The 24,236-nt window shown below is 44.6% G+C and overlaps 2 protein-coding genes across 4 annotated transcripts in view; one reads left to right on the top strand and one right to left on the bottom strand.

The window, feature by feature from the left end:
• traf3ip1 (TNF receptor-associated factor 3 interacting protein 1) overlaps positions 1-24,236 on the top strand; it is a 328,730-nt gene that overhangs the window by 150,850 nt on the left and 153,644 nt on the right. The gene's annotated exons all lie outside the window — the stretch shown is intronic.
• Positions 1-24,236, bottom strand: part of hdac4 (histone deacetylase 4) — an 89,416-nt gene that overhangs the window by 48,296 nt on the left and 16,884 nt on the right. For all 3 annotated transcript variants that reach the window (XM_078285954.1, XM_071897808.2, XM_078285955.1), the window contains exons 2-9: positions 16,890-17,129; positions 16,455-16,603; positions 14,884-15,034; positions 11,743-11,863; positions 9,494-9,612; positions 1,089-1,217; positions 524-630; positions 71-190 (exon numbers count right to left, since the gene is read on the bottom strand). In XM_078285954.1, coding sequence (XP_078142080.1) covers positions 71-190; positions 524-630; positions 1,089-1,217; positions 9,494-9,612; positions 11,743-11,863; positions 14,884-15,034; positions 16,455-16,603; positions 16,890-17,067 — 1,074 coding nt within the window. In that variant the 5' untranslated portion in view covers positions 17,068-17,129. The remainder of the gene's footprint in view (positions 1-70; positions 191-523; positions 631-1,088; positions 1,218-9,493; positions 9,613-11,742; positions 11,864-14,883; positions 15,035-16,454; positions 16,604-16,889; positions 17,130-24,236) is intronic.

Raw genomic sequence — 24,236 nt, 5'->3', positions numbered from 1 at the left:
GTACAGGCCTTGCGAACTATTATCTTCGGGATAATAAATGGTATCGTGTCATATTGTATTGTGTACTCACAGTGCTTGCAGGGCCTGTGGCTGGCAGGCCCAGGGTGATGTTGGGCAGAGAGGGGGAGGTGTAGAGAGAGAGTTGGCTCATTGAACCTTCCCTAGCAGCCAGCCTCTGGAGCAGGGAGGCCTGGTGATACACACACACATACACGCACACACACACACACACACACACACACACACACACACACACAGTTTAGACACACAGTAGATACAGTGTTACATACATATCTGTTCCTCCTTCTCTATCTCTCTCTCTCTCTCTCTCTCTCTCTCTCACACACACACACACACACACACACACACACACAGAGCTTGATCCCTTAGTTGAAATAAACAGACCGGTCTGGTCTTCTACTGGAGCCCTCTGGTCGCCTGTCTGCCTCATGCACATGCCCCTCATATACACACACATTTGCATAAACAAGCATACACACACACAGGCAGGCATGTCGGTTACCTCTCCTGGGCTGCTGGAGATGGTGACCCCGTTCTCGTTGGGGATGTTACTGGAGCTGTTGTTGGGGGAGCTGGGGCCGGAGCCTGGTGCACTGCTACATGCAGACTCTGGAAAACACACAACACAGAGATGGGGTTCTTCCAACATGCCGGCCTGAGCCAATCAGATTTCCGAGCTGAATCATGTGACGCTGTCATTCCTCACTCATGTTGATGTTCCAGAAGGTTTGAAGGTATTTTTTAATGGGATTTTGGAGCACATTAATTACTATAATATACAGATTGGAATTAGTTTCTTTGCAGAAATTTGACACACCCCAAAGATGACTGAAGCACTTTTTGAAACAGTTACATGACAATAAAATAATAAAATGCCAGACATAAATGAATAACAGCGTTACATCTGATCAAAGTCAAACAAAGACAAAAATGCAAAGTTTCCTGCTCTTAATGATTTCTAGCATGTTACCTTGTCTCTAAAAGTGCTGAGAAAATCAAAAGCTGTACACTAGTATCATTGATACCAAGTGAAACAACAGACAGAAGCCAGTGACAGGGAAGCTCACCAGCCATGTCCAGGGAGCGCTTCTTGGCCGTAGCGATGGGACCGTCTTTCCTGCGGAGCAGAGGGCTGCTGCGGCGCTCCGTCACCTTCTGTTTTAGCCGGGAACGCAGCTTCAGGTTGGGCTCAGAGGCTGGGAAGCACACAGAGACAGGGACAGGGAGGAGGGTTTACCCAAAAGGTCGAAAAGTTTCAGTTTTGTTCTAAAATAAGATAAATCATTTGAAAAAGTAGCACCCAGTCTTACAATATGATTGATAACACAATATTGAAACAAATAGTACTTTTAAGAAGGACAGCAGGTATCTTAAGTCTGTGGCAGGAAAAATGCTAACGGTGCAAAGTGGATATTTTAGGAATATGGAATGAGGAAGGAACAGAAGGAACAGAAGAGAAACCTGCAGTAGAACAGACAGTAGTTCCTTCTGACTACATCAGTGGGGTTGAGACTTTTCATGGCTAATAATGGCAATGGGACAAGACTAAAATTACACTGATGTTGTCCTTTAAGTGTAAAAGTGTAATGCTGGCTAAGTAGAAAAAAAATATTGTCATCCTGGAAACATCGACCCTACCCAGTGCACTCTTAAAAAGGATTTGTCATTTTCATATTATTGGGTCTTGTTTGGATGAACACACATTTTTGAATACAACGTTAATAATGACATTATGTGCTGTCAATATATGTTGTTATGTGGTTGCATGTAAAGCTCTAAATGTGAAGCTCTATAGCTGAATGGGCAGAGCAAGGCAGTGCCAGGGTTAAGGGTTTGATTCCCAATGTGGCCACCCATGCTAAAAATACACACTGGTGCTGTAAGGTGTTTAGGATAAACACATCCACCAAATGGCACATGCTAATACATTATGTTCCAAACTAGACACATGGCTGTGTTAGAAATGACACATTCTTTCTAAGACTGTAGCTGTGACAGTCAGCTATGTGGTGGATTGCTGGGCTACACAAGTGGGAGCTTGTTTGCGGGCATGTAGACAGGCTAACGAGCTCGTCCCTATAGGCCATGCTGTACGTGTTGGCAGACTGATTCAGGAGCTGAGGTTAGCCACCACCATGTGACAGTGGGAAGCGCTGCAACAAGAGGGGAAGCAGCCAATTGGCAGCTTTCTTGACCCCACACTTAATGATGCTGCCTCCACGCTCTGCTAATGAACACTGCTTGTTTCCAAACACTCTCAATTAGAAAAACTGCCAGTGTGTGTCTGAGTGTGTTTGTGTGTTTGTTTGTCTATTTCTATACTTCTTGGGGCTTTGCCTGCAGACAGATGCTCCCATTCTGAGTTCGCTGTGTGCAGTAGAGGTGGTGTGGAGGGCATGCAGCTACAAGAGGACGGGGAGGAGAAGAGGCGAGCAAAATTCTGGGAATCTCGTCAGGTCAGGGAGAGGGCCTGGCCTTTTCTGGCCGATCCCCCTTTGGTGTCTCTCTGCCAGACTCCCCCAGACACAGGCAGCTTTATTCCCTCCTCCACTGCCTTCCTTCCGTTCAATTAGTTGGAGCTGGACCGTTGACCACTGGTTGACCCACTGCTCGTTCTACGACCTTCTACGGATCCTCACGCTACGTTCATTAACCTCAGAGAAGGAGCTGGGCCTTTTGGGTACGGCCCCAGTAGAAGCCACTGGTTCAAGGCCTTAGTAGACTTATTCAGGCTTACTGCAAACAAACCTTTTTGGCCCTCCCATTGCTTCCTGTAGCCTTGAATGCTAATCAAGGAAAGATGAGGCTTCACCTAGTCTTAATGCACTTGAAATAGGTGCAGGCACTTACTATGCTTTCTGGTCACTGGGGACGAGATGACCTTTTGAGAGCGTGTGGGATCTATAATGTATAAGCACTTTTTGCAAATGCACTTTCAATTTTAAGGGGGACATGCGGTTGAACTTATCAAACTCGATTATAAAAAAGTAGCGCTTCTTCTAAGTGGAGGGCACTCTTCCAAAAGTCTTTGTTAAGAGGATTGGGGCGGGTCAGGATGAAATGTCATGCATTAGCTGAACTGGACGGCTTGGAGACTGTGAGAGGCAACAGAGAGATTGGAGTGTAGTGTGGTCAAGTTCAAATTTTCAAAAGGGCCTAATGCAAGGGACATTATAGCAGTTTGAGATTTTGGAATTACCACCGGACCAAAATGATGTTAAGAACAGGTCAATGAGTGATAATATGATCTAAAAAACCTCATTGATGTCATCAGTTTTTATCAGAGGGATCCAACATCATTCTTGGTGTGAAAAAGGCAGAATTTAAGTTACTTTGCTTTGATTTTTGACACGTTACACAAGGCTCTTGGTATTTGTTTAATCAATGCACAAGCATATTGCAGTACATGAATGAAGGCATTTGTTGATGAGGCCATTGTGTATTTGAGACAAAAATAGCTTGTGGCATGCAGCATTATTTGGGAGCCCATTTCATTATGAATGCGCTATCAACAACCGAAAAAGATAGCGTTCGTTAATGATGGGAATATGAGGATAAACATGATGCTGAGACCGTGGCTGAGCTCTTACTTGTGTGTTAAAAAGACTATACTCTTCTATATGATTGCATATGGAAATAAAGGTTAAGTGAAAAAAAAAGAAGAAAAAAAAAAAAAGACTATACTCTTAATTTATCATTGTTTTAGATGGCATCTAAACACAATGCTTATTACATGAGATCCTTATTATATGAGGCGTGGTGTCTGAATTGCTACTGTCAAAAGTGGATATGGGTATGTCTTGCTATATGAGTGCCTGCAGACAGTAAACAGGTGCTCATGAAACAACCGACATAACTGAGTCAATGTTGCGGTTATATATATACTGTATATATACAGTACAGTACTTTCAATAGTATGTTTTGTCTGTTTGCACTTTCTACGAATTCCTGTTCCTGTAGCATGTGTCAGTATACACCGAGCAGCTGTGTATGCTGTCAATAGTGCAATAATCTAACACTCTTCTTTTGGTTAAGGGGTACGGTCTCTCTACCCACAAGGCCACAATGCCACACAAAACAGGTTTCTGCACCAATGTCACCATGACATAAAAAATCCTGTAAATTGTACTTGACAAATGAAGTGATGTGATTTATTAGATCATATCAGGGACGCAGCAAATGCGATTAGCCTCCACTGTGAAGGTCTTCTGACGCTGGGCTGAGGGGGTTATGGGAACTTGCTGTGGACAATCTGGCGGGCGGCCAGGAGAGGAGAGACGGGGAAGAGGTGGAGGAACGGAGGGGTGGGGTGAAGGTTGTGTTTGTAAAACTGTTCGCCCCGAGTAACTAAGGGATGGACGGAGAAAAGGAGGAGTGGATAGAGAGAGAGAGAGAGAGAGAGAGGGAGAGAGGGAGAAGGAGGAGTGGGTAGAAGAATGGGAGGAGTGAACTGAGTGAGTTTCAGAGGGATGGAGAGAGAGAGGGAGAAAAGGATGGTTAGAGGGAGGGAGGCAGTGGTGGGGGGGCTGTGTTGATGTAGGCAAAACACTTACATGTGTGTGTCTGTGTGTGTGTGTGTGTGTGTGTGTGCGTGTGTGTGTGTTGTGAGGGGGGGTCTTGCAGTATGTCCGTACATTGCACTGGCAGCCATGGGGGTGTTCACCTCAGGACGCGGTGACTTTGAAGGGTGTTAATGCCGGCTGGGCAAAAGCACACAAACACACACACACGCACACACACACACACACACTGCAGAGGCCCCCGGCTGGCTTTCTGCTGACGCCAGAGTTTTAAAGTAGCCCTCTCTCCCCCTCCCTCACCTCCATCCATCTCCTTCTCTCTCTCCTCCTCCTCTCTAATTCCCCACTTCTCTCCTGCCCCTGGTGTTACTTCCTCTTTCCTTTATTTTTGTGCCTCCCTCCCTCCCTCTCTCTCTCTGCATGCTTTCATATTGTCCTTGGTCTCAGCGATGACTTGAGAACAATAACCTATTTGTTCTGTTTGATATTACTAGATAATTAAGTTTTTGCTGCGTTAGTGTTTCTCTTAGCGTGGCGCCCTGTGTAATATACGTGATTTCCTACATTATTACAACAAGCCCGTTCAAGACAGCAGCTAATTTCCTCGGGTTCTCTCATCCACGCTCGCACCATCTGCTAAAAACTAGAGCAGCACAAAACGCTGCACGTTAGTCAGTCCCCGTCTCTGCCCAGTTGGCGGCATATCGGATACCTGATTAAAGGCCTGTAAAAGTGGTGCTTAATATTTCAAAAGGGAGTGGAGTAGGAAACTGGTTCTCTGATACAAAACATATTGATCAGCTGCTCATCCACTTTGACAGATGGGAGCCCCGAGCTGTCAGAGTCATGCTGGGGGAAGCCGTGCTGCTCCTCCGAGGGGGGGGGAGGGAGGGGTGGGAGGGGGAGGTCATTTATGGGAATCAATACAGCAGTTTGCCGAAACTCATCAATGGATCCTCGGCTTCCCAGAAATGTCATGTATGGATTAGTCTTGTATATATAACTTCATAGGGGAAAAATAACAATCAATGAAAGAAATAAAAGCAATGTGTGTTTAAATTTAGCAATATGAAAACGGAAGGAAAAATCTATTCAATTCAAAATGGTGCAAAACAACATTAAGGTAGTTAAGTGCCACGTTGACCCTAGCACAGATTCGTAAGAGGTGCAGTAAGTACAAAAAACAGAAGTATTCTGGGAGATAAAAATACACGTCTAATCTGAGTGGAAAGTGATTGGAGAATTATATATAAGCATTGAATAGATTCATTTATGATGAAAGAGCTGGAAATGCGAATGCAAAGCTGATGTGATGCCTCCTGAGTGGGAATGCATAAAAAATTCCTGCTGTGGGCTATCGTTTTTTTTATTTATCTCATTTACATATTTTCTTGAAACCAGCAAATTATTATGAAACTAAAATATTAAAATATTTAGTTTAGCATTAGCATCTTTCTTCTTTACAGTCCAAAAACTCGTGGCAAAGATGAGCTTTGAACCCAAAGATAAACCAGATTCAAAATCTGCTTGTAAATCTCTTTACAGCCAAGTCCTCTTAAAAAAGATGATTCGAAGCTACCAAGTCATAGTTATTCAAAGTTTCCAAGAAGACAGTTGCCTTCAAATTGAAGATCAAAACATTCAACCTTTACATCTCCCCAGTGGAGATATGAAGCGTGGGACACCAGAGAGCTGGCTGACATTTGACAGTTAAAACTGATGAGGCCTTTTCACGGAGGTGACAAGAGGCCGCCGAAATCAGCAGCCTCCACCACTCACTGTAGCGACACCCACTGTGGTGAGCGGGTAGGGTGGGTGGACTGGCAGGTGGTGATTTTGCATTTACATTTTAGTAGTTTTAGTTAGCTGGCACTCTTAGAGCAACAGCGGGATAAATTTAAATTCCTTTATCGAGAATAGATGTATTAAATACTGTGCTGTTGTTGGAGAGAAGATTTTGCTTTTCTTTGGTTTAGTTTAGTGGACAACTTTTGAAATCCGAGTTAGAAAGATAGCATCTCAGAGCGATCAAGGATAACACAAAAACATACAAACATTTATTTCCACTGGTGTGAAAAAAAAAAACGATAGTGGAGAGGAGAGACAGGATTGAGTGTGTGGGATGAGAACAAGGAGGAAGTCAGCTCCAGTGACAGCAGAGGAGATGGGTCTTATCTGGGGTGGAGGGGGGTGGGGGGGCATTAGGTAGCGGGGTGCTAAGGAGACCATCCTAGTAACAGCCAGTGTGTCCATCAACAGCCATGCTTCCTGTTGAAATGTTCTCAAGCAAGACACTGAACCTCTGCCTGCTCGCTCGCTCGCTGCAAGCTGCTCTGAATAAGAGCCTCAGTTAATTGCACAAAATGTAAAATTTAATGCCATGCGATGGATTAAAATAGTGACAGAAACGGGGCTCTATGAAAATCCTGCAGGTTTTAAATGTTATGAGCAGGAGGAAACCTTGCGCTGTGATTGTATTAAAATGAATGAGTAATTGTTGTGGGAATGAGTCACGGCGGGACAGTGGGAGAGGTTCTCTCGGTAATTGCTGGCTACCTGTTGATGGGAATGACAACTTTCCATTTAGGACCACGCTGACTGCGACAAACTGGTGCGTGCATATGTGTGTGTGGGAGAAAGAAAGAGTGCGTGCGTGTGTGTGTGTGTGTGTGTGAGTGTGTGAGAGAGACAGAGAGAAAGAGAGTCAGTGAGACAGTGTGCGTCTGTCATGCAGCCCTAACAGACTTCCTGCTGCAGCATTCAAAGTGGCCCTCTGTGTGCTAAGAGCCATTATCACAAAGGCTCTCAGACTCGGACAAGGAACCACTGTTGAAATATTGCCTGGCCCCCGCTGGACAGAAAAAGGATTATTAACATACGTTTAGAATTTACATGTACGTAAATCCCCAAAATGGGTCATTACGAGCAAAAAACATCATTCGTGACGGCACCGGTCGTGCAGAGCAACCCGCAGCTGTGGTGACCACTGACATTCACTTCCTCCTGTGGACTGTTTATCTCTCTGTCTATCTAATCTGATCTATGTCTCACTGCTGACAGAATGGTCCATCAACATCCACTATGTGTGTGTGTGTGTGTGTGTGTGGAGTATCCCCCATCCCCTTCTCACCAGAATCTACACAAACAAAACCAAGCTCAAAGCCTCAAAATCTCAAATTCCCTCAGCACTAACCTGTTTGATTCTTCTGCCAATACAATCTGTCATTTTCTGTGTACATGTAGAGTGACATGTTTACTCCAGAGGTGTGACAAGTCAACTCTGCTCGAGTCTCAAGTCAGTCTCAAGACAAGTCCCAACTCCAAATGTAGATTACAAAGTCAAGTCCAAGTCAAGTCCATGTCATTAATGCCAAGTCTCAAGTCTAATTGTAGAACACCGAGTCAAGAGTCCAGTATCAATTTAATATCTTAAAGAAAACAAAATATCTAGAACTTTTCAATGCAATATCATTTGAATATGATAAAAACTTGGTAAGTGCATCATGAGTTTGATTTCTATAATCAGTTTCAACTACAATAAATTCAATCATTCCATACAAATTCAGAAAACAGAATTTAAATTCCGTCATCTGGTGGAGCAAATCTCATAACTTTCAATCCAAGTCATTTATACAAACACAAGATTTTTTGTCAAGACTTTAGAAACCTTTCATCAAAGTACGAGTCAAAGTCAAGCCCCAAGTCAGCCGGACCCAAGTCAAGTCTCAAGCAATTAAAACAGTGACTCGAGTCCAAGCCATGTGGCTCGAGTCCCCACCTCTGGTTTACTCTACTGCCTAGCGTATTGTCCCTTTGCGGTGTACTTGAGCTCCTGCTGTCCTTGCACCACGTGTCAGTCTGTACTGTGGCGCTCTGTAAGCTGTGAATGTGTCTCTGCACCAACGGCACCCAGACACATTCCTGATTCTGATTTCAGTGTCCCCCGAAAGTTCAGTTGTGGGCCTGCTCCCGTTTCATGTTGTTGTCTGAGGTTGTGTGCCAGGATAAATCATTCCTGCCTGCAGCTCGCGGCAGGTGGCGGGACTGCAGAGTACACCGAGTTTGGTCTCCAGCTGTGAAAGCAGGGAGTGACACTGCCAAAGCAGCTGCTGACGCTAAGTGAATAATCACAGCCTGGCCGTACTTGACACAGACAGAGGGACGGCGAAAGAACAGTTTGATGCCTCAAAAAGACAGGCACTGTGGTTTCTATGTGCTTCCTAGAATACTATTTGGAGCAGTCAGGTTTTATTTTTTTTTACTTGCATAGCATGTGTGTGTGTCTGTGTGAATGTGAGAGTGTAAAAGAGGAGAAAGGGAAACTGGACAATCTTTATCAAGGGTTTTAAGTGCAGCTATTTTGATTGCAAATTTTACAAAAAATGAACTGTGTAACCTGGAAAAGAAATGCAGAAAGGTAGCTCTAGTGCCTGTGCAAATAATTGACTTTAGGGCAATTTCTTTAGTGCAGATAATGAAAGACTCTGGTTACCTGCTCTATTATACCCAATCAGTGGATTTCAATGCTCTCCCTGGGGACTAAATTACAGAAGCATTTTTCTTGCTATTTAAAGCTGATTTTTTCAATCTATTGTGTAAGTGTAAGTGGATTTAACAAAATTTTTCCTGATTTTATGGTTGCTAATGTTCTAGCCTGGAGTGTTTTTTCCACCCTAATTTACATTACAAGGACTCAGGAAAACTTTGGCGACATGAAATAACCTTTGATATAATTTTTTTCAGAATATTTTAGGGGCCCCTTTTAATCCCCCTGTGACTCCCTCCTGGCTCGTGAGCCTGACTTTGAAACACAATGAGCCATATCAATTGCTGATGCAGAAAAAAAGGAGATCAGGGTTCTTTTTTTTGGGGCAGGTGATGAGGGTAAGATCTCAGCGGGCTGGTGCAGGTGGAGGTGGAGGGATAGGGGTGTCAGGGAGCTGGCGGTGTACCTGTCTTGCGGAGAGGGAAGTCGTCTTTCGAGTCGTACATGCCCAGGATGGGGTGGTTGTAGGCTGACAAAGCTGTTTGGGGAGGGGAGCTCTGGTCCAGAGAGCTGTGCTGGGTTTTCCTACAAAGAAACACATCAAATAGATCAGCACAGTATGCAAAATGACTACAATGCCATTCGGTAGTTCTTTGCCGTCAGGGTCTGGCTCCAACTCTCCCGGGGTTAGGGGTTCCATTTCCATTGGACAACAGTATGCAGTCGGGCGCTTTGAAATGAAAACGTCCACCAAATGGGACGTGATGAAGTGATTCTGGCATATGATACAGCTGACAGCCACTGCTTCAACCGCATAATCATTGTGTCATTTCACGTCCGAAGTAGCGCGAGTATGGAGCCAAAACATGAAATGATGTGTTGCTGTCCAAATAGTTAGGGAGCCCACCGTACACCTAGCTAAAGACCTGCCTTCCCATACACGCATGCACGCACACACACAAAGAGGTGGTGACAGAGTAAGCTTCTATCTCCCTCCCCCAGATCACCACATGAAAAGACGCAGCAGAGCGTGGACGACAAGGTGGGTGGGAGGGAGAGAGAGACAGAAAGATTTAGAGACAGAGCGGTAGAGAAAGAGACCGAGAGACCGAGAGCGAGACCGAAAGAGAGAGAGAGAGAGAGAGAGGGAGAGAGAGAGAGAGGTTGTTAAGATTCCTTCAACTGAGCACCCTCCTCTCCTTCAGCTCTTATCACCTCCAGACAGCAAAGAGGCTGAGGACTAGCTGTCTGTCTGAAAGGCAGAGAGGGAAAAGGAAACTGACAGAGACGGGGAAGGAGAGAGAGACAGGATGAGAGGAGGGATGTAGTTAAAAGAGGGGAAGAGGGAGAACGGAGTAGAAAGCAAGGAGAGAGCACAGAGGAAAAAACAAACGGGGGACTCCAAAGAAAGAGGAGAAAAAAGAACAATATTGAAAGAGAGGCGTTGGCAGTGAGAGAGAGAGCGGCGAGAGCTGTCCATCCCATTTTCCTCACCGCTGGCGCACTCTTTATGTTGTCTTATCGCCGCCTGCCTCGGCAGAAAAGTTTGCCTGCCTAAAACCTCTTCAAATATTTAAAAGCGCAGGAGAGGTGCCATTCTCTTCCCTCTCTGCTCACTTCAAACGGACGCACGCGCGAACACACCTCAAAGAGAGCCAATTGTCAATCACTGGCAACAAACAAAGACAGAGCGAAGCCTCATTCCTTCAACATTCTCTCTGTAGTTTAACTCAAAGGCAACTGGTAAAGACTTAAAACTCGCAGAGAGGCTAGGGGAATGTTGATGTTGGTAGTTTCTCACACATGCAGGGAGTCACCGCACACAAAAGCACATCAATGACTGCAGATTAACAGCGACAGACAGACACGCGCTAGGGGTTCACAACACCACAGGGTTCGCCGTGTTTGCAAAGTCAAAATGATGAGCAACTAACTTTTATGTCTGGTATTTTCCCCACTGTGGCACATTTCTTAGACAAAACATTACACTAATTGAGTAGAAGCGTTTTAAGATTAAAATGATTAAAATGACTATTGTCTATTGTACAGCTTAGATCAGAAAAGGCAACGGCTCCAAGGTTTTTGAAGGCACAAAAAAATAATACCAGTTGCTGTTTTGTAAGCTTGGAATTATAATGTTCTGTGCGGGGTGCAGTTCTGAGATATTGAGCATCAAAGATTTGACATCCCATCTGGCAGTTATGTACTCTTTTTAAATAGTTAACCCCAAAAGGTTCTTTTTATTTTAAAATAACACCAAACAAGCATAAAGTAACATTTAAAGATCATGAATATTTTTGAAGTCAGACAGGACGTTATAATTCCAAGCTTACGATTTCTTGCCTGCACTTTTACAACTAAATGTTTCATATACTACAGTATAGTACTATCTGGCATCACTATATGGTTAAAGAATAAAAGGTTAAAGTTAGTTCACTGAGGGGTTCTTCCAAAATGTTCAGATTACTCACACACACGCACACACACACACACACACACACACGCACCTGATCAATTCAAGTGTTCTCCGTTTAAGACCTGAGCAAGACGGGACATCAACTCACAATTCATTTCACTATTTTTATCCCATGTAAATTGGAATTTTACACGGGAATAAACTTGAATTTGTACTTTATACTGTATAGTTGTATTTGTACACAACAAGTCACACTCCAGGCCAGGCTGGGTTTTGGAGAAGAGCTCTGTGACACTCACCCATACCAGAAGCGTGGGTCGCTGGGCAGGCAGTGGTTTAGGTTTCGCTGAGCCAGCGCTTTCTTCTTGTTCAGAACAAACTCCTGAAGCCGCATCTTTACCTCCGTACTGGCAACCGCACCTAACAGACAGAGAGAGAGAGAGAGAGAGGGAGAAGGAGAGGGAGAGAGAGAGAGAGAGGGAGGGATACATGAAGCGCCAATCATTTATTTTTTTTCACACACACTACTGCTTCTCTGGAGCAGTTTGGGCTTCAGTGCCTCTACCTCTCCAGCCCAATCGATCACCATGAGATGAAGATTATAACAATGTCCAATCTTCAACAGATCATGGGTCTCTGACTGGGTTTTACTTCAGAGAGGCAGACAGAGTTTCACTGGAATTCCACAGAGAGGCCAGCAGTTCCATGAGCTTCACTTAGCGACAGTGAGTTTTTTTTCTTAAAGACACGCATCATGAGGTTCACTCACAGCTCTCGGTCTCTCCTCAATTACCACTCTCATTTCACAGTCAGAAACACATAGCCCAGGGAGGGAGGGAGGGAGGGAGAGAGAGAGTGAGAGACCAAGAGAGATGGAGAGACAGAGAGAAGAGAGAGGGAGAGAGAGGGGTGATAAAAAATAATAGGTGTTTTGAGAATAAAGGGAAAAAAAGGAGTGGAAGTGTGTTTTTCTTAGAACGTGACGCGGAGAGAGAGAGAAAAAGGAAATAAGCAGATAACAGGTGACATGTCACGCTAGGTAGAGAAAGTGGCAAATATGTGAATGTGACAACTGCTAATATAGGCGCTCTAAATCATGGTGAGGCTGGAAGTGCTGACATCCCAATATGTCTGCCTTGCCACTGAAGCAAATTGGCTTTTATGAGACTGCCTTCCAGGCAATTTACTGCAGCACTTAACAAAGCTTCCTCTGTTTACAAGCCCATGCTCTTTCCATAGTAGTCAGGCAGTGGGCTCACCTTACCGAGGATGGTCGAGAAATAGACCTGTAATGGTGCCGTACTGGCGGAAAAAACTAGTTTGCTAGGTGTTGCTCCACCACAACTATCCTGAGAAGGTTTTGCGGCAAAACGCTTGTCGGATTCTTAACCCCTTCCTCGCCTACCTGTCTAGCCCAGAGCAATGCCTCTTACAGGATTAATAAGAAGCTGTGACGCATTTTTTGATGGACCTACTAACTTGAATTCCCAGTTACTAAAATTGTCCCTGACTAGAGCTACACCAATACCAATTTTTCAGAACCAATTCAAGTACTGTATTAAGTAGATCGGTACTGATCCAAGTACTACTCTTTCACGCTGCCTGGTATTGGCCTATTATAAAATAATTACTGGGACAAGGGCAGCAATTGCCTTTTTTTATTCAGTTAATCAAATTAGGCACTGGCCATTGTATAAACATACTCAATCCAATAAAGGAAAATTATAATGATAAAAAAGGCTACATAACAGGCTAGAGGATATACTGTAGCTTCTTGAATGAGGGCAGAAAGTTCTTTTTCACAAATGGCAGCTCCTCACTTCCAGTATTATTTTAGCCATTTATCTCCGACTGGCTTGTTTCAGCTGCTTTGCCTGTTCTCTGCTCTCACCTCTGCCAGAGAGACACCTTAGCTCGGCACAGCTGGCAGTTTGTTTCACTAACCTCAAAGAATTGCCACACTGCAGACATGTTTCCTCCTGCCAGAAAACTATTTTATTGCACCAACACTCATTAAAGTATCAATATGAGGATAGTTTCATTTGTCAATCCAAGTGTGAGCACCTGGATTGGCACCAATCCTGATACTATCTAGCGGTGCACCTCTACTCCTAATGATAAGTGTTCAAAGAAAACAAGAATAAATGCTAAAAGTGAGCGTAAATTGCCCCCTTTTGTTGCATTGCTTTCATTTTGTTTGTGATGCAAGGATAACCGCTACCTGAAGAGAATCTATAAGTGAGATCAAATTGGGCTCTTTTTACTGTCTTCTCGCCTTGCCTAGATTGGCTCAGCCTGACGTTCCCTGTGGTAAATGTGCGAGGTCAGACTGTCCTGACTGCTGGGCCAGGAGGACAGCTGCTGTGACAGGCTCTGAAAGGGCCCAGTCTCTCTGACACCTGCTGTGATATTATGGCCCGGTGTCACAGCAGCGTTACAGCAGAGGCTGGGCGGCATTCAGGAGATGGAGAGCGAGTGTACCCTAGGTCAAGCAAGACCCAGTACGAGACCTGCTGTTCTTTTTTATACACAACTCTATTCAGCCACAGGCATGCAAGCCCACCGACGCATAGAACTGATTTCATGCATTCTCATTTTATTCAGTATACCTTCCTCTTGGTACATTGGACTAATGCACTTGTGGCCACTCACTACACCTCCATCTGCCCTTGCAGCCATAGTGTAAAAAAGACAGTTGAATATGTAGTGTGATATGCAAAGTCTGCTGCCCATAGCACGTCTTATGTTGTCTCCTTCTACTGTGTGAGTTCCTGTAGTCCGTACTGTATATCAAGTGTGACAGTATGTACTGCATGTGTATATAGTGTATATTTGATGTCTCTGCCCCAATGCTAGACATTTTCCAGTGTATTTACTGGATTTGGCAAAAAAACTAAAGTGATTCTGACTGATTCTAATTACTAATTCTAATTACAATTATTAACAATTGTATTCAATGTTGGCGTATAACCCAGCATTCCTTTCTTTTGGTTGTTGCACCAGCTAATAGATCTCTAACAGTCAACGCAAGGCCCAGAATTAGTAACTTATCCTGTCCATTATTCTGCAGGAATACTATATCTAGGGATATCAATATATACCAATATCTTCTAACATATGCAAAATCCCATGTTGAATAATCAAATTGAGGTTCATCGCATGGAAGTGTATGGTGATATGAAGTACACTAAAACTCTGCAATTGTGAAATAATATCCCCTAATTTGTTTCAGATCTCATTTCGTAAAAGATTTTAATTACTTTTTGCCTTTTATCAACAAAATTGTGTATCACAATAACTAACACAATAACGAACTGTATTAATATTTTTTTGTTGATCACAGCTGCATAGGGCATTCCTCTACTGATGAAGGGTTGGTCATTTTCTTTGAAGCATCAATATTACTATTATTATTATTATTATTATTCGCTGCCACTTACTCTCCTGTCCCCTCTCCTTGTTCTTGAGCTGCAGGAGTTTGTGTTCCCGCTGCTGCTTCTCCATTTCTTGTTCATGGCGGTGGCGCTCCATCTTCCTCTGGTGCTCCAAGAGCTCCTGTTGGTGCTTCAGTGCCAGCAAGTCCTGTTGGTGCTGGGGGAGAGAGAGAGAGAGAGAAGGATGGTAAAGGAAGGAAGAGGAGAGGGTGGAGGGTTGGGGGGAGGGAAGGGGAATGAAGTGTAGGGAGAGAAACAAAGAAGGACAGGCAAGGAGGTCAAACATGTGCTCCACAGACAGACGGATGGATAAACAAGAAGGGCAGGACAAAGGATGGGAGAAGAGATGGAGGATGAGGGTGGGATGGAAAGAGGAGGGGAGAGAGATTATGGTTACTATCCACTTTATCTCTCACTCCCTTTCGTTATCAAGTTACAAAGCTGCCGGGGACAGCTTCCCACTTCAAATCCCTCTGTCTCCACATTTCCTTTTGTTCGTTTTCTTACTGAGAGAAGTGATGTGCGGGTAAAAGCATTAAATGTAGTACTGCTTGGTCAAGGAACACTGAGTATCTGTTCAATTCCCAATCCACACTGGAGATTTTTGAAGACTGTTACCGTTATCATAACTCAGAATAATACAGACCTGTTTGACTTCAATTTACAAACGTAACCAACTTACTGTATGTGGCCTGAAAATGAAAGTAAAACTAATGTTTAGCTGTCCTTTATTGTCAGGTCTTGTATCAACTGCTCACTCAATTATTTTGAGAGTGAAAAAATGTCTAAAATCAAATGAATCTAAACATAAACAACAGCAGAAGTGGAGTGACATTGCTTCATCAGGGGGCGACATGCTGTGCAGAAAGGGGATTTGACATGGCTTGCTGTAAATTATCAATGATCAGGAAGTTAGCCATCCTATAAGACATGTGACATCACCGACCAGGAGTCCAATCAGGAGTGCCATGCGAGCCCGGAGACCAAGCAGCCACTCTGATTGGAGAATACACACTAGAGTTATTTTTAGCCTCGACTGCCGCTTGCTTATTGGCTGACTATGTGGTCGTGGCAACACCAGTGAGGCTTTTTAGCAGGGTGAGTTGCATACACATTTCACTCACTCACACACACACACACACACACACACACACACACACACACACACACACAGTGTTTCCCAGGGCCGAGGTTCCCATGGAGATGGGGAAGCAGCATAATACTGCCACCAGCTCCAATTACACCGCCATACACACATCATTTAAGTGTACACATGCACATGGCATGCTCCCTCCTGTCCTTCCCAAAGTGCATTTCTGCTGAGCACAGTCCTAGCTGCTGGCTGTATCCAAGGAAGGAAAACCCCATCAACCCCACCCCACACACACACACACACACACACATACCCAAACACATACACGCTGTCAAACAAGATCAACAAGGAGACATGGAGGACAGAAGAGAAGAGAGACAAGAAGACACAAGACGAGAAGAGGAACAGAACATACAGAAAAAAAAAGAGAAGAGATACCCAAACATCCCAATACGCCCCAATCCCACCTCCACCTCCACCCCACCTTGACGTGTTCCTGGAGCTGGGCTTCATGTTGTCGGGACAGCTGCTCATGCTGCCTCTGGAACTCGGCGATCAGTAGCTGTCTCTGGAGCTGCTGCTTGTGTTTGAGAGCCAGCAACTCCTGCTGCAGCTGCTGCTCCTGGTGGTGGCCTGCAGGAGATTGCAAGAGTTTCATTGCCACTCAAAGTGTCGAGTGTTAGAAATAATTGGTTTACAAAGCCAAGTAGGAGTGACTGGGGCAGCAAAGGGGGGCGTAGGGAGTCCAGACCTCAACCGGAAGACAAGACAAGACTCAAGCAAGCAGAGAATTTTGAATCAGGGCAAAGTCACTGCAAGAGGCTTTAAATCTCAGCTTCATTTCTGATACGGCGACAATACTGCGGCGTAAACCCAGCAGGGTCTAATCGAACGGCGAACCGAGAGCGTCGCCACTCACCCGGGATCTGCCCAGCGCCATGGCCCGGCTCGGAGGAGGTGGGGGAGGCGGCGGAGGAGGGGGCCGTAGGGTGGGCCGGGGGAACCAGGCCGAAGGGGGTCTGCTGCTGGTGGTGGTGGTGCTGGGGCTGCTGGTGGGGGTGGTGGTGGTGAGGGTGGTCCACTACGCGCAGGTCCATGGGGAGGATGGCTGTGGCGGTGGGGGGCACCTGCGTGGGCAGCGCCGCCGTGCTCACGTCCACTGGAGGAGGAGGAGGAGGAGGAGAGAAAAAGAGTGGGAGAGGAGAGGAGAGGAAGGGAAGGGAGGAGTTTGGTTAGGGGCTTCAACTTTTTGTTTCAGTTAAAAATAAAATCAGTAATAGTAGCCATGTCAAACTGTGCACATTTATGCTCATTGGTGTTAAGTGCAATAATCCAGAATTCACAATGGAGCTTTCTCAACTTAAACGGTTGTGGGAAATCATACACCTACAATATTGATTTCAAAGAGGAAGCAGTTACAATAGACGTACAAACATATGAGTGCAACTTTATCCACAGTTTCAAGTACACCTACGACTCAACACCACATACACACAAACACACCCACACACACACAGTGCTCATCTCCTCAAACGCACACAAACTTCAGCTTTACACAGGAATACTTTGCACAATGAGGTTTCTGACACAAGACCTTTGAAATGCAGTCGGTGGGTGTTGAAAAAGTGTGTTTGTGCGAACAACCATGCGTGCGTGGACGGCTGTTTCATGAGGAATCGGCTCAATGCGTGGGTAACACATGAATGAGGCTGTGATTGTCACTGGCCATGTTTGTGTGTGTGTGGATGTGAATCCATTATTCATGTTTAAAGACTCATGTCCAGAAACAGTGTGATAGAGAGTCCTGCCTCTGAAGCCACATGTAATCCTTCTCACCTACAATTGAATCCCACAGAACTTTCTCTCCTGTGTCTCCCTCTTCCAGCATTAACTGTCTCAATAAATACAAACGGGAGAGGAATACCCAATCTTTAAATAAAACAAAACTTTACAAAATAAAAAAGGGAAGACGAGCAGTGTGTGCTTCCCACAGTGAGACTAATTCCCCAGGCCAGGATCACATAGATCCAAGCCCCAAAAGGAGCCTCTATGCCCTCGGTGCTAGTGCAAGTGTGCGAGTGTGTGCTTGTCTGTGCAGTGAAACATACTTTTGACCCCAACAACAGATTTGCCTCTGAGGGTCGCTGAGTTCGACTTGACAGGGAAAAAAACGGAATACTACAATGGTGATTTGGAGAGCCTCAACCTGGCTAAAAGCCCGCAGTCTCCTAGGGGAGACATTACAGAAAAAAATACTTTAGGGAGACTGAAAGAAAACGCATTAACCTTTCTCCTCGATATGGCAAATATCTGCTGAGGGTGAAAATGTACTCATTTATTAACAATCCAAATGTTGTCATCTGCATTAATCGCAACCAAAAATAACCCTGTGCTCTCTGATCCAAATAAGACACATGAATACTTGTTACATCAGTTTGTCTGGGCGCTGTGGCCTTGACCATTGCACCCAGCATTACACACAGTATTGGTTGCTTCTTACATTGGCAAACTAGAGATTTAAGCTTATTCAACTGTTGTACACACTGGATAATAGCATTAGCTAAACGCCTAAAATGTAAAATGAGAATCCTTCCTGTGTCTGTAAGTAAAGCCAGTGGCTGGCAGGACTTAGAGGAATAGAGCAGTGCAGAGAGAACTGTCTGTACTGTAGTGTGAGTAAACTGTATGGGAAGCTAGTCACATATACTGTACATGTTTGTGCGCATGTGTACACACACACACACACACACACACACACACGGGTACATGTGCAACATGGCAACAGAGCAAAAACAATCCCCCTGCAACACGACTTTAGCAGCAGGGATTTGCTGACACGCACAGCTCTTACTTTACTTCCAGTGTGTGTGCCTGTGTGTGTGCCTGTGTGTGTGTGTGTGTGTGTGTGTGTGTAGGCAGTTATGTGGAGACGTCAGATAGAGTTTGATAGTATAGTATAGTGAGCATTGAGACTTCATTTTGCTTACTGTATGTCCAATGCTCACAGTATGTGTGTGTGTGTGTGTGTGTGTGTGTGTGTGTTCTGCAGAGAAAGCAAAGCTGTAGCAGTTCTGTGTCTGATGCTGATGGAAATTGATTCTCTCTGCCATCACACATCTGAGAGGGTAGAGACACACAGTTCAGCCATAACCTATACATCATGCAACTGTCACAACCCACGGGGACACTGCATGTACACACACACACACACACACACACACACACACAAGATTAGAGTTACCGTCCTATAACGTAAAGGTCACAGGTTCGATCCCCACAAATGAGTCAAGGTGTTTGTGAGCAAGACACTGAACTCCTACCTGCTCACTCACTACAAGTCATTCTGACGGATTCATAAACTGTAAAATTTATGACACAAAATGAACAGTATTGTGCAACATCTAAAGTATAACTAACCATGGTGATTCCTTATGTGTTTCCTTCTATCTGAGACATTTATGATGTTTTCCAGTGAAGGATTGCATGTCTGTAGTGCTGTTGGAACACTAATACTAAGTGCAAACACGGGAAGAAGACATAAAACAATGTCCCTACATAAACACAGTCAACATGCTAAAACCAGAGTATTAGTGCAATCAGATTATTTCTCAAAAACAACCAAACAACACAGCTGCTTATACACAAACAGAAGTATAATCCTACTACACAGCAAGGAAAACAGGAACAAAATCTCTATCAACTTTAAAGCCACAATCACTAATTGGAATACGGCATCCTGCTACTGCTTTTAAGTTTTAATTCATTGTAGACATTTTTTCAACCTCAAACTGACTGACTGAGCAATTGATACAATAATTGACAGTATGTGTCATTTTACATGTGTATTGTTGTTTTACATGTGTATTGAGGGCTGTGAAAGTTGAATTTATATTAAGGTAAACCGGGCAATCTAAGTTAAAGCAGCCCTCTAGTTTGAGTTACTATGGGTTAGGAAAGAAAAACAAACAAAGCATTTTTTGGGAACAACTCAACAAGACGCTTGATGTCTGAACTCACAGCAAGATCCAAACCTGCTGTGTATCAATGGGTCTTCCTCTCTGATCAATATCTCCTCTGAAGAGAGCCACCTGGCACCGTGCCAAGCCTGTTGCCAGTTATCAATAGCCCCGAAACCAGAGGAGTGCATCTCTGACCTATCACAGATGTCCTGGCATCCCCAGTGACCAATGAGGAGGTGATGGAGTTGTAGTGACTTGCTGAGATAGCCAATGGGATCTCTGGTACTGGGCAGGGTTTCAGTGCGGGAGGTAACTCGACACCGCCCTATGGGACGGCAGGGAGATAAAAGGGTGTGGCCGGGCCAGACAGGCTGGTGCTTCAGTGGTGTGTGTGTGTGGTGTGCGTTTGTGTATGCGTGTGCACTTGTATTACTATACTTGTGAGGACTAGTCTGAGTTCTGGACATTAGGAACAATTACTTTTTGGTCGGTCCTCATGTTAAAAAGCCATAAGAATAGAGGTTAGGCTTAGGGTTATTTAAACCAAAGGTTATTTTGACAGGAACTCACAATGTTTCGATCCAACCTGGACCTTTGTCAAGTCAAGGGTCAAGGTTAGGCACGTATTGATGAGGATGAGGGTTAGCTGTGTGTGTACACATGTGCATCTTGTTGCTAAAATGATTCCTGAACCTCTGACCTGTAAGAAATGGGACGCATTAGAAGATGCCACTGTTGATCATTCTGCCCATGAACTGCCTGTACCAATCATCCGCATTATCCAAACAAACACTTTCACAATGCCCCATGGTAAACTCTCACCCCACCACCTCTCATGTTCTGTTTACACACATACACTCACACACACACGCCTGTCAAGTGTTTCCACACACACCAAACAAACAATAAACATCGAGGTCAAATAAACAAAACCTTTTGTTGGGCAGCCAAACGGGTCAGTGGAGGTCAAACGGAGTGCCGCTCCACACATTGGGCCCTTTCAGAACTCCCCCGGCTCCAGCCATTGTTGTGCCATGCTGCCAAACACGCATGGAGCACCTCCTCAATTAACGCCTTTTCTACTGTGTATTTTCCCATAGGGTGCTGGAAATAGTATGGCATCTCTGCCATCTGAATAAGGGCCCCCAGGCTTTTGACGCAAAGCGCTGCCGCCCCCATTTCCTCTAACTAGGACTCTGGCTGGCCCCCGGAGTCAGCGCTGCGCTCTCTCGACCCCTCACCATTGATGTGTGGGAGCTGTTGGCGTGGCCGTGACGTTAGCCCAAGTGCCTCACTAGGCGGACCTGCCACAGAGGGCTGTTTGTTCTCACGGCGCCTGACAAAAGGGACTCCCACCCCCCAAAAACTACAAAAAAAAAGTTTACCCATAGGACATATTTCGCTGTCACACAACGTCCTTGCGCTTGGTCGTCCTCGAAAGGCCATATGATTACTTTAAGTCATCTGGAGCATGATTGTTTTGGTAAAATGCAACCATAAAGGGGCATAAAGTAATCCATGACTTCTATGGACATCTATTGATGACTGGTATGAATTGCAACAACATCTACAGGTCTCTGCACTGCCCCCACCCCTTCTGTCTGCTTGAGTTACGGTGGCCTGTTTTGACACAAACAATAAAGACACATTTCCACAGTGGAGACGTAAGCTAGCTAATTAGAGCAGTGATCCAAAGCAAGAGCTAATATATCACGGTAATATATCACAATGCAAAATGCTGTAATAATAACACTGCTTTATTATTTGCTTTTTTGGTTTGAGAATAAAATAAGTTGCGATGCCAGTTGAGCAGATGAAAATGTGTGTGGAGTAAAGGCAAATTTATTGCCCGTCGCCGTAGCTTCACTGTAGGTATCTGCAGTGCGGGTGAAGCCTGCAAAGGCTGCCGCTGTCTTGAAATTCCAGAGATTTTGTATGGGATCAAAAGTGAGTTTCGAAAGCCAGAAATCTGGCAAAGTAATCGTTAAGTCATTGGTATTAATCAACAACCCTATCAAAAAGTCCGCAAATACATTATTGTCACGTTGTGCTATGGTGCAGTAAAACTCTTACTTATTGGCCCTTTAATAAACAAAACAGATAAATAAGTTTTACAAGGCTTTATGTTGGTAAGTTGGAATTTCAGGGAAGCTGATCATGATAAATGTGGTGTGAAACGCTACAACATAAAACACCGGGAATAAAAAAACTCCTGTACCGTTTCTCAGCACTAGTGCGACACTACTGTGCAACCGCAGTGTGTACGCAGATGTATGTCTATATGTCTCTGTGTGTATGTTTTATGGCATTAACATGGCTGGGCAATTACACAGAGCCCAATGATCAATGGCTGGCTGCAAGGCTGAGGCTTGGCAGAATAAATACCCAATTAAAGCCACTCATCCTGAGAGGCTGAGAGGCTGAGAGGCTAGGAGAGAGCCAGCGACAGAGAGAGAGAGGCGGTGTAATCACTGCTCAGACCCAGCCACTCAGAGGCTAACCACGCTGGCTACCACATTAACATACCAGTGAGAGCGCTAGCTGCCTGGAGATTTGGATGTTAGCAAAACAAAGCTACACACGGAGGTTGTTTAGACATACAGCGATATTTACAGAGGAAAAAAGTCTGTGTGGTTGAGGTATGGGCTGCAGTGTTGACACCTAAACAAATTAAGGTGAGCAAAAGATTTACGTTGCTAAGACTTTTCAGTATGCTCGTTAGACAGATCCACGTCTATTGGAGAATCCTTCTCCGCAGTGTCCATGAACTATTCACATGCACAGCTGAGGACTTGGTGGCCAATTAGAGGTTGTTAACCAATCAGAAGCTAGGGAGGCAGACACAAAAACATACATTTTCTCAATAATACAATTTTCACTTCTTTTTATCAATTAGACACCACCGAACAGAGAACAGAAATGATTTGTAGAAAATGATTTTACCACTGTGACAAAGTCTGACAGCACCCAAGTCAAAAGAGGAGTGAAGTGTCTCGCCTGACTGCCTGACTGACAGTTCACAGTCAACCAAATGGCATGAACTTGGCTCTTGAGGACCGCGGTGCTGTGGCAGCCGTACCATGGTAAAAACATGAGTCAACAACAGCTCTCTGCTTCGCTATGTAAACAATCCCCTCCAGAGGCTATAGAACCAAAGTTGATGATTAGACAAGGCATGTTTACAGCAAACAAAGCCTCGTGAATGGCAGCACACACGCAGGGCAACATATAGCACCCAGCAGGGAGCGGGTACCTGTCAGGCAATTAACCCGGCTTACAAGGATGGCGCTCAGCGAGTGTGGCATGAGGTTACGGTGTTGGGCCAACATGGGGACAGGTGGTTACACAAGCTGGCTCACCCACACATGCAGCACCGGACCCCATAACGCAAGCATTCCCATCACAAGCATGGCCTAGCAGTCAGAATACAGGTCAACATTTATATCGCCAAAGTGTCACTAAGCAAAGCACTCAACCCGTACGCAGTGACTTCTCACCCAATACATATGTGCATGTATTGTAGAAAAACACCTTACCGTGTAAATTGTGAAAAACAAAATAACCTTGATCATACTTTTAGGAAATACTCTGCTCTTGTACAGATTTCCTTTAAGTAGAAACTGTTTAAAAGGCCTATAATATTTAAGTATTATGTTTAATTATGGTTGTATCAATTGTATATCAACAAATATATCAATCATCAAAAAATACAGTAAGGACACCACACTGTTGCAACCATTGCACGGATCGACAAACTACACAACTGCAAAAACCCTTCTTAATAAAAACATACTTCACCACTGTTACATGGAAACCACCTTGTTTTAAGATTGACAATCAGTTATTTATAAAATTCTGCAATGGGTTTCATAGGTTCTTGAAACTTACTCAGCAGCGAAAGACCCACAGAAGCCGTACAGCTCGGAAGTTAGATGAACTTTGTTGATCCCAGAGGGGAAATTGCGTTTACTTTGGGTAAAAAATGCGAAAATCCCATGGAGTTGCGAGGTTTTCCTACGACAGTCACAACGATGTGAAATCTGGCTGACCCCATCAAAAACCAACACAAACACGGACAGTGAAATGTCGGCCTCAGCCTCCTGCCCTCCCTCTCTCCCACCATCTATCACTCTCTCCCTCCCCCTCTCATCCCCCCCCCCCCCCCTCTCTCCCTCCCGCTATCAGGCTAAGATCATGGATCACACACAGAGTTATTTATAGAGCAGGATTCCCCAAGGGAGCTCCTTGCCCCACAGACGCACACACACCCGCACAAACGTGTACGCATACACACATTTACATGAAAC

Source organism: Centroberyx gerrardi, chromosome 10 (genome assembly GCF_048128805.1).
Source record: "Centroberyx gerrardi isolate f3 chromosome 10, fCenGer3.hap1.cur.20231027, whole genome shotgun sequence".
In the NCBI taxonomy this organism is placed as follows: Eukaryota; Metazoa; Chordata; class Actinopteri; order Beryciformes; family Berycidae; genus Centroberyx; species Centroberyx gerrardi.
Note: the sequence above shows the minus strand (reverse complement) of the source record. Positions and strands in the feature narration are given on the sequence as shown.